This window comes from Musca vetustissima, unplaced genomic scaffold (genome assembly GCF_032173495.1).
Source record: "Musca vetustissima isolate MV318-11 ecotype Yass unplaced genomic scaffold, APGP_CSIRO_Mvet_v1 utg49011, whole genome shotgun sequence".
Taxonomy (NCBI): Eukaryota; Metazoa; Arthropoda; class Insecta; order Diptera; family Muscidae; genus Musca; species Musca vetustissima.
In genome coordinates this window covers 62168-72598 of record NW_026889040.1, presented here as the reverse complement: position 1 = coordinate 72598, position 10431 = coordinate 62168, and the positions used below count along the sequence as shown (strand labels likewise).

General features: G+C 31.9%; 1 protein-coding gene across 1 annotated transcript; it reads left to right on the top strand.

The window, feature by feature from the left end:
* The first annotated feature begins 2931 nt into the window (after positions 1-2931).
* Positions 2932-3471, top strand: LOC133336782 (thioredoxin-like protein 4A). The gene is made up of 2 exons (XM_061545064.1): positions 2932-3026; positions 3121-3471. The coding sequence occupies exons 1-2, from the start codon at positions 2949-2951 to the stop codon at positions 3469-3471; spliced, it is 429 nt and encodes a 142-aa protein (XP_061401048.1). The 5' UTR covers positions 2932-2948.
* The last annotated feature ends 6960 nt before the right edge of the window (positions 3472-10431 follow it).

Below are 10431 nucleotides of genomic sequence, written 5' to 3'. Positions count from 1 at the left end.
CGGTGTACCAACTTTCACAATACCATTTTCGACCATTACACCCATGACAATGGGGTCACGACTGTTCGCAATGTTGTGGTAAAGGCAAATTTTGTGGTAAAGTAAATTGAGTTTATGGGCGAAAGAGGTGAGAGGAATAAAAGGGGGTACATACATGTACTCCGCTGCAGAAAAGTTTTGCATTTTCTTTCATTTTATGTTTTCTGTCGGCAAACAAACGCCAAGGCAGTTAATAAAATTAAAACCTTTTGCGAGGAAAAAAACACATAATATGTCTGTCGAGTAATTCAGGAGTTCCTTTTATAATTTTTTTTTTTTCTTTTAAGGGGACCCCCCCATTCTCGGGGTCAAAATTTTTGTTGACTTAATTCCAATCTACACTAATTCAAGAATGTCCCTGCAAAATTTCAAGTAAAAATCTCAAGAACTCTTGAAGATGTGTCAGCATCAAGTGACGGCTGAAGGGCTTCTCAAACTTTAAACGCGTTTTTCTCTAAACATTTTTTTGCGAATGGCGGGCACGATAACTCAAAAACTAATAACCCAATCGATTTTAAATTTTTACACGTTTCTCTGTGAGTGTATAGCTATCGTATGAACTAGGATAAAGCCAATCGGTGAAGATCTTCCTTATTTTTTAACTTGGTTTTTGGTAAAAAATCGGCGTTTTTCAAAAAATATTTTTTCAAAAGTCCGCCATTTTGTTAATTTTAGAGCGAAGTCAATAATCCTAGTTCATACGAGAGCCAGACATGTACTCTTTCTAACACCGTTGGAATTTTCGGATTCCGATGTTCCAGTGAGGAGTTATCTTGCCCGCCATCAAAAATAAGGAGTTTTCTTTGATCACAAAAAACAACAACAAAAATTTTTTGTAAATTATTTTTCTTCCTTTTTAAATCTTCAAATATATATGTGCAAAGTTACAAACCTTAACAAGCATTGGTATTCATTTACCAGCCCATTTAAAATCTTAAAAATAAAAAATTGAGAATGGGGGGGTTCCCTTAATTCAATTTTTTAATTTTCATGAACAATGGTCAAACGAGAAAATGAGTGTGTGGAAGAATTAGAAAATTCATAAATTTGATGCAAGAGTTATTTTGCGTGTCTAAACAACAATGAAATTGTTAAAGAAATTTAGGAGAAAATTTGTCATGAAATTTTGCTCGTGTGACTACTGACTTAAAGATGAACTTTGGCAGAGAAGACGGCAATTGATTTAAATTCTTCAAATAAAGCACGCAAATAATAATTTCATGCATTCTCAAACTTCACTTTGGTTACCATATTGTTCTAAATAAATAACATTGCTGTTAAGTATTTTTTGGTGAGAGAACTTCAAAAAGTGAATTTTCCATTAAAATGTGTAGCCCTCTATAGCACAAATTTGACACTAATATTGGAAAATGCGTCTTGTCATGTCTTTAAGATTGTATGTCTTTGTTAATATATCCTAGCATGAGGATTTTGTTGAAATCGGTTCAAATTTGGATAGAGCTCCCCATTTTATGTAAATGATGCACGAAGAACTCAAAATGTGGCCGATATGCACAAAACATACTGAAATTAGTATAACCTAACCTGTGATAAGTTTCGATGAAATCTGTTTAGATTGCGATATAGCTTTTATATATATTTTCTTCAGATTTTAAGTAAATGGTGCACCAAACTTCTCATGTTTATCAAATATTTATCCAAATAATCAACGGGTGTCCGATTGATGTTTTCTTTAAATTTATTTACATATTTTTTGTTCCATTGTAAGAAGCAACTCTATATCTGACCAAATGAAAAATTTAGTATAGGTTGAGGAATGACATGTTTATGGATCAAATTTCATATAGTCGGCCCGTCCGACTTTACTACTTGCCTTACTGATTTTCAGTTAATTTATGTGGCACCCAAACATCGAGCTTCTTTTTGAATACAGCTTTGTGTAAAGTAAAAGTTTAAACAGTTTTAAGGTCTAACTCATGTTAGAAGTCGTATCATAGCCCAGATCAACTTCGATCATTTCTCCGATTTTATAGACATTTTCGATGCATTTCTCTTTCCCCAACCTATGACATTCCCGCGTAAGTAAGTAAACAATTAAATGCGTTGCGGCCCCGTCCTACTTCTATCCTTTCTGAAATATTTCATCACTACTAAAATAAATACAATTAATTATATACATCTATACGCGTTCGTTGTAGAAATACTGAAGATAATATCGAAAATGTATGTCATAAATTTGGTGTAACTCGCTTACAGAAAATACACAAATCTTAAAATGTTAGAGGAAAATATCTGAAATATTTTCAACAGTTTCGGGAAAAGAGTATACAAATATGAGAACAGTTTAAGCGACATCTAGCAGAGTTAATTTACAACAACTTGGCAGCATTGTCGTTATTTAGGCATATTCGATTTTTTCGATATGTAAATAAATCGAAGTCGACTTTTAAAGCCCTATCATCACCAACTCCTTTTTAATCTCCATCCCACCTCATTCGTAACTTTCCGTCTTCTTTTTTGACTTCTTCTTTATCGGGAATTTTGTCTTATCCCATCCCATTCGTAACAGGTGGAACGTTTTTCAATGTTTCTTCAGTATTATAAGTAAACGTTTATAAACGAAGTAGACGTTTATAAACATTTATCGTAGCAGTTGGATAAGTACAAAACGGCAAAATATTCGTCCTTTCACGGAGGAGATCCTGTTCTAAGGAAAATTTAAATCATCCTATTGTATTTCATATATAAAATACAAAATTCAAACTGTTACCGCCTTTGTTTTGATTCCTGCTGTTCGTCGGTGATTTTCACTAGTTCCCCTTCGTTACGGCGTTGTGTTTCTCTCAAGGCTTTGTATAGACGTCATTTCATTTCATCAACCATCAACAGAGCACAGAGCTACTGCACATTTAAGATTTTGGAAAAGGTAAAATAATCGAAGCTGCACCATGTCTTATATGTTACCACATTTACACAATGGCTGGCAGGTGGACCAGGCCATTCTTTCGGAGGAAGATAGAGTTGTGGTAAGTTGCATACCATTGTTCCAGATTCATCTCGATCTTTCTTTGCCGCCACTACCACTAACCACTCACTGACACTCGTCCCTTCTATATGCAGGTAATTCGTTTTGGTCACGATTGGGATCCTGCATGCATGAAAATGGATGAAGTTCTCTACAGCATTGCGGAGAAAGTGAAAAATTTCGCTGTGATTTATTTGGTCGATATTACGGAGGTTCCTGATTTCAACAAAATGTATGAATTGTACGACCCATGCACGGTGATGTTCTTCTTCCGCAACAAACACATTATGATCGATTTGGGAACGGGTAATAATAACAAAATCAATTGGCCACTGGAAGATAAACAAGAAATGATTGATATTGTGGAGACAGTGTATCGAGGAGCAAGAAAAGGTCGTGGTCTGGTTGTATCTCCCAAAGATTATTCAACGAAATACAGATACTAAGTGTTCGCTGTATGGCGGAGATGTAATTACTACATACTATATCGATAAGACTAATTTATTGTAGGTAAAGAAATTCGTATATTTTTAAATAAAGTAGACTTTAGAACAGAAATTAAAAATCGAAATCTCCATGTTGTTCAGGTTATTTTATTAATAAGCTGCAACCACTTCCGGCTTCAGTCAAGTTTAGGGGCTTCACTCGGATCGAATTTTTAACGTAAGTAGTCCTCGTTGGGCTGTTTATCGATTTGATGTGTAAGGGTGATTTGCATTTTTCCTTATAAGAGTATGACAAAAAGTGTCGTTAAATGTGCAAAATGGTGGAAAAAATGTTCGAATTGGTAAAATTTTAAATAACAGGAGGGGGACTGATACCTCCGGCTGGTATTTTGAAATAAAAAAATAAAATTATTTTTTGTAGAAGTGAGAAGCGTTTTCTCGATGGCGGAATATCAAGTCCAATTTCAAGCGTTTCTTTCAAAAAGGAACGCTCTTCTGAAAATTGCACTTGTCCATCTACTACATCATCGTGTTTCCTTCATGTAGGTTGACCGAAGAGGTCCGTTATCGGATATAATGAAGGAAACGGGGGTGAGTATACCAACTGCCGGTTGGTTGGTTGAGATGGTGCCGAGCGAATCAGAAAAACTCTTGCCTTGAATTGCTTGGATTTGCTGTTCAGCTGTAAGATCCAACTAAGTCAACTAGTCAACAGCGAACCGGAGGAATTAAAGGTGGTTTGACTGAGACCCCAATAGAGTTGGAAGTAAGTTGTCCCGAGGATTTTAGCGAAGATGATGAAGAAGTTCCTCAGCCCAAGAGGCGCAGACATGTTTAAATAGTTTTAATTGGTTTTTAATTTAATTTTAATTGGGATTTAATTGAATTGGTGGCAACGGCAAAACGGCTGTTATAAAATATGTCCAAATTTTCAAGGCCAATATCTCGGGAAGTATGCATTTTTCCCACATAAAATGTATATCATCTCAACAAGAACTACTTATGTTAAAAATCCGATCCAAGTGGAGCTCCTAAACTTGACTTGTTCCCATCTTCCGCTGGTATCTTGGTATTTCTCAATGATTTTTAAAGTTTACTGAGGCAAATTGAAGCTGTTGGAGTGTAGATAGTAAAATTTTAGTTCTTGTAGTCAGTTAGAATCTTGGAGGTGAAATTCAAAGGTGTCAGATAAGGCTGGGTTATTTAAAATTCGTACTAGGACGGCACAAAAAGTACAATAAATAACTATGGTACTATTTTAATTTGAGGAACCGGTATAGCTAAAATTATTAAATTTGGAATGAGGGTCACAGATGGATAGATATATCAAATGGTTTTTTTTTTTTTTTTTTTTTGAAATTCTAACTATAAGTGTACGAAAAGTTCTAAAATGTATTAAATTTGGTACAATGGTCGACATAATGAAGTGGTACTAAACAGTACTACATTTGATACAATTTTGTATTTAGGTGATATGGTAGAGATGGAATTCTCAATATATAATTAAAATTACTGTTGGAGTGTCGGATTGGGGTATGGATGTAGTTTTGGAAATTTGTTCTTAATGGTACTATATCTGATACAAGTTGGATATAGGTAAACCGATGGATCTGGAATCCTGAAATTTGAAATTAGCATTACTGTTGAAATATAGGATTATGTTATGTAGGAAGTTTTGGAAATTCGTGATAAATGACACTAAATTTCGTGCAATTTGGATTTGGGATTGAGAAATACGATGTCTGTTGGAATTTTCGTGGTAGGTAGTTATGAAAATTTATATTAATGTGTACTAACTTCGATATAATTTCGAACCGACCGATAGTGTTGGAGTCCTGAAATTTAGAATTAAGATTACTGTTGGAGTGAAAATGATACTATATTTTGTACAATTTAGATTTGGGTGATCTACAAACATAATATCGGTCATTTAAAATCACTTTTTGAAAAGTGGGAGACTCGAAAATCGAGATAGACCTATGGTTTCTTCACCAAAATTGCTTAGAATTGTCCATAGAATAATCATATATTTATATTTCATATAAACGCGTACCAACTGGGTCTGATCGATTTTATATGTTACATAATGCAAACCTCTTGGAATAAAACTCACTTTTCTCATGTATTTTCATTTCATATATTATTTGATTGTTTTTCATCATCTTTATTAAATTGTTTCTAACATTTACATTAATTTCATCTTTTATTTGTTTTCAAAAGATAATTTTTCTTTCTTGTTTGGTTTTTTACATTTTGTATTTGATAACATTTAACTAAAATTTTACTCATACATATTTAGTTTTTAGCTTTTATATCATTATTATATTATGGATGTTTTGGTATGGCAAAGGCGTACATCATTGACAAGACATTTTGATGATGACATGAACGTTCTAGGTACACCTTTCTCAACCATTTCAATCCAAAACTTTTGCGAATTGATAATTTAACATAGGTTGTTGTGTTTATCAGATCATATACCAACCTTAAAAGAAATAATATTTATTTTCTGTTTATTTGTTATTATAAATCATAATTAATTATAATGTATTTTTTTATTACATTTCAGCTTTATATTTAAACTTAGTAGTATTATTAAATTATATAATATTTTCCTTTTAATTAATTTATATATAATTTTGTTATTACATTCGCATTTTATCAGTAATAATTAAATAAATTCAATTGGAAAATTAATTTATAATTAAAATTATATTAAATCTTAATTAAATTACAAACAGAAAATTTACATACATATATTTTGTGTTATAAACTTAACAATTCTGTGTGGTGTTTTAGTTTTGGAGTTATCATAGACATTTTATTAATATTATTAAATCATTTTAATTTGTTAAAAATAACAAAATCATTGGGTTTTTATAAATTTTCAGAAACTGGTTTTTGTTTATAGCTTTCAATTTTTGGTTTTCAATTAAATTATAGTAAATGCTTAACTGATTTTCCTTAATACTGTAATATGTAGCATTCGTTTCATTGTCTGTCTTTGTTTGTAATGTCATGCAATAATTAATGATATTAAAGCTCCTTTAGGATTTCAATTAAATTTTTTCAAAAAGGTCAAAATTAATCGGAATCGGGTTTAATTTATATTTCTAAGAAGTAACTGACTGTTTTGTAAAATTCTAAACGAATTCGAATTCGACTGACTTACGACTGCTTGCTTTTGAAAAATTTGTTTTTTTTTTGTTTTGAAACAAAAAGAAAAATGCATTCTTTGGCATAAATAAAGGTTTGGCTGTAATTTGTTCGAATTGGTTCGCTTCGAATTTTACAAAACCAGGCTGTAAATGTTTCATAAAATTTAATATTCACATATTAAAGTCTCTTTTCAGTTTTATTTATTTATTTTAAAATACAAAGCCTTAAAAGCCATCAATATGTATCTGATGACAAAAAATTACATATCCTGAGTTATATATTATTAAACATAATTAAATAACAAATTGTACTTTCATGCAAAAAGAATGAAGGCTTGCCAGCCATAAAAAATAAATATAAATTTAAATATATTTAAAGGGGTCTGTTTAAAGTATGATCTTTATATGCCCATGTGATCTCAACGCTCGGAGCCTCAAAAATTATTCACAATAATAATTTAATTATTAATATTAATCCTTTCACAACTATTAATCTCCTTTAGACACTAGTTACTTTAGCATGTGGTTAACTCTTCGGATAGTAGATAGATAGATTCTACCGTTTTTATTGTAATATTGTACCTGCAAAAGCAAAATTAAAAAATTCTTTAATCAGTAATTTATATGGTGGTTATCGAAACCAGATTTCTCCAGCTCACCTAGCAGTAAGACTGTTATTTTGGAGGGAGTGGATGATAGAAATCAAGTGACTCGGACTCCATTCTGTTGAATGTGGAGAGTTGATACTTTAAAGACAATAAGGATCCTTTGGTGTAATGATCGGTGTGTAGGTATATAAATCAGACACTGTTGATTGCCAAGGAACTCGGACAAGCGTAATGTGAAATATTTGGATTGAAAAAAAGAACGACATGGGCTCCCTTTTTATAGTTAAACAAAGTCCTTAACGCCATTTTAACGCACCCTCTCAGCTTCTAAAATCTTTCTATCAAAAAGATTTAGTCTAAGGAAAATATGGAAAATGTTGGCCACACTATGATTTAAAAATCCTTGTGCAATAACAAACAACGGTCGTAAAATTGGCATAAATAGGTTATTTTTGAACATTCTGCAAGTCTATACAGAACAATTTCAACTGAAGGTAGTCTTAACAGAGAACCATAAAGATTTTTCTCTATATAGTTGTAGGTGACACAAGTACCAGCTCGTTTCATCAGAATGAATTCATTTGGGCCTGTTTTTATGACGTAGTGCCAATCGATATGATTAATGATGGGTGTTAATATCCTAAACAATAGTATGCAACCATATGCCAGTTAGGAAATGCTCATTAAAATGACATTTTATCAGGATAATGAACCTAAACCTACATGCAAACTCGCAAAGGAATGATTTGAATCCGAAAGTATTGACGTAATGCCACGGCCTGCGCAAACACCGAATTTTAATCCGGCGACTGTGTGGCCAATGCTAAACCAACAATAAAAGCCGAACTATGGGTTGTAATTCAAGAAACATGGGCCCAGATACCAGAACAGCGATGTAAGGAGCTTATGAACTATATCCGCTGCAAGGCTGTAATTAAAAACCAGTAAGGAAAGTAGTAAAGTCGGATTGGGCCGACTATATGATACCCTTCACCACTTTATGTATATTGTACACATGTATCCTAACAATTTCATGTCAATGTTCCCTCGAAGGAAGCATTATGCAAATTATGCTAAATTTAATTTCAATCGGGCAGATTTGAAAATGAAAATCGAATAATATGTAGGGACTTTGGTGCACCATTTACCTAAAATCGGACGAAAATATATATGGGAGCTATATCTATATCTCAACCGATTTTCACGAAACTTAGCACACATCATTCTGGCCGTAATTCTGTACCATATGCAAAATTTCGTAGAAATCATAACATATATAGGGATTTGGTGCCTATATCGGACGAAAATATATATGGGAGCTATATCAAAAACTGAACCAATTTTCTCCAATTTCGTCCTTGGGCCAAATAAGTGACTTGTGCCAAATTTCATCCAAATGCGATCATAAATGCGACCTGTACTTTGTTTACAATTTAACATGGACAGACGGACGGACGGGCATGCGTAAATCGACTCAGAAAGTGATTCTAAGCATATTCTCAAAAGGAACCATGGGTCTGTCTCGTTTCCTTTTGCCTGTTACAAACATATGCACAAAGACATAATACCCTGTACCACAACGTGGCGAACGGTATAATAAGGGTTTTGCAATAACATATGAAATTTGCCAAAGCTATACGTGTATTAAACTATTGCTTTTATCCAACATGTTTGTGTTATTTTCGTTTTAAGTTACTTACTACGAATAAACCTTTCTTCAAACAATAAATTAATATTTTTGTACGCTTCGTTGGAGTTTAGGTAACGTTGTAATTGGAAAACATATTATTTTCCAAAATAAATGTGTTGAAAATTATAAAAAGAAATAAAAATATTTATTTGCGCAATTTAATTAGAACAAATTGAGAGTTTCTAAACACTACTATTTTAATGAGCACAGCTGTACGTAGATCAATAACCGTGTTACATGTGTACCCATTCAAAAATATCGCTGTATTTCATTTAAGGGGACATCCCCCATTCTCGATTTTAATTTTTCAAGATTTTCATTGGGCTGGTAAATGAATACCAATGCATGTTAAGGTTTGTAACTTTACACATATATAATTGAAGATTTAAAAGAGAAAAAGAAAAATAATTTGCAAAATTAGATTGTTGTTGTTTTCAGTGATTTAAGAAAAGTCATTATTTTTGATGACGGGCATGATTACTCCTCACTGGAACATTGGAAATTCCAAGGTTGTTAGAAAGGGTTCTGGTATGAACGTGTATTACTCACTTCGCTCAAAAATTGACTTTATCCTAGTTCATACGATAGCTATACACTCCCAGAGAAACGTGTCAAAATTCCCTTTGGTAGCAAATCTCCCTAAAAAAAAATATGGATATCAGGCCTACTTTTAGCAAGGCACCCTATATCTGCGTTCCTATATTTGCTATTTTGTGCACTTTTTAGCCGATTTGGCTTTAATTTGATTCTCATTGAGTGTCAAATCTTTCTACCAAAAATGTAGTAAGGTATAGCGCGCTAAATGTCCACCTCTAGTGGATGGTATAAAAAGTTTGGACCGGCCGAACTTTGCTTTGTTTTTACTTGTCTTTAACATCATCAATTATTGCAAAACATTACTACAAAACTTTACCCGTTAGCTATTGATGCAATTTATTATTACCTTGTTTTCTATATAAATTCTTTGTTTATGGATTGAAGTTATATTTAATTCATTTGTTTCACTTATAGTTCTCTTAAATGCTACACTGTTTTTGTTGTTGTTACGATGTTATCAAACAATTGGTTCCACTACTTTAAGTATTTAATTTTATTTTGATGTTTTTATTGGGTTTACTTTTTATTTTATTTTTATTTGTTATAACAGTTATACATTTTCTTTTTCAGTTATACATTTTAAATTCTAATTCATTGAACAATTCTTAGTAATATTTATTTTTGTTTGTTTTTCTTTTTTGGGACTACAACATTTCTTTTGTCATTTTTTATTTTATTAATATATATTTTTTAAATATATTTATTATGTAGCTAATAATAATAATAGTTTTTGTTTAATAATAATACCATCTTCATTCAGCATTTATCTTAAAATTAAAAACAATTTATAATTATGTAGTTCAATTTTTTTGGTATTTTTTGTTTTCATTTTCAACAATGATTTGATTTTTGTTTTAGTTTTTTTTGTAGATGAGAAGTAGTCAGTTTGATATGGTTTTGAATGAAA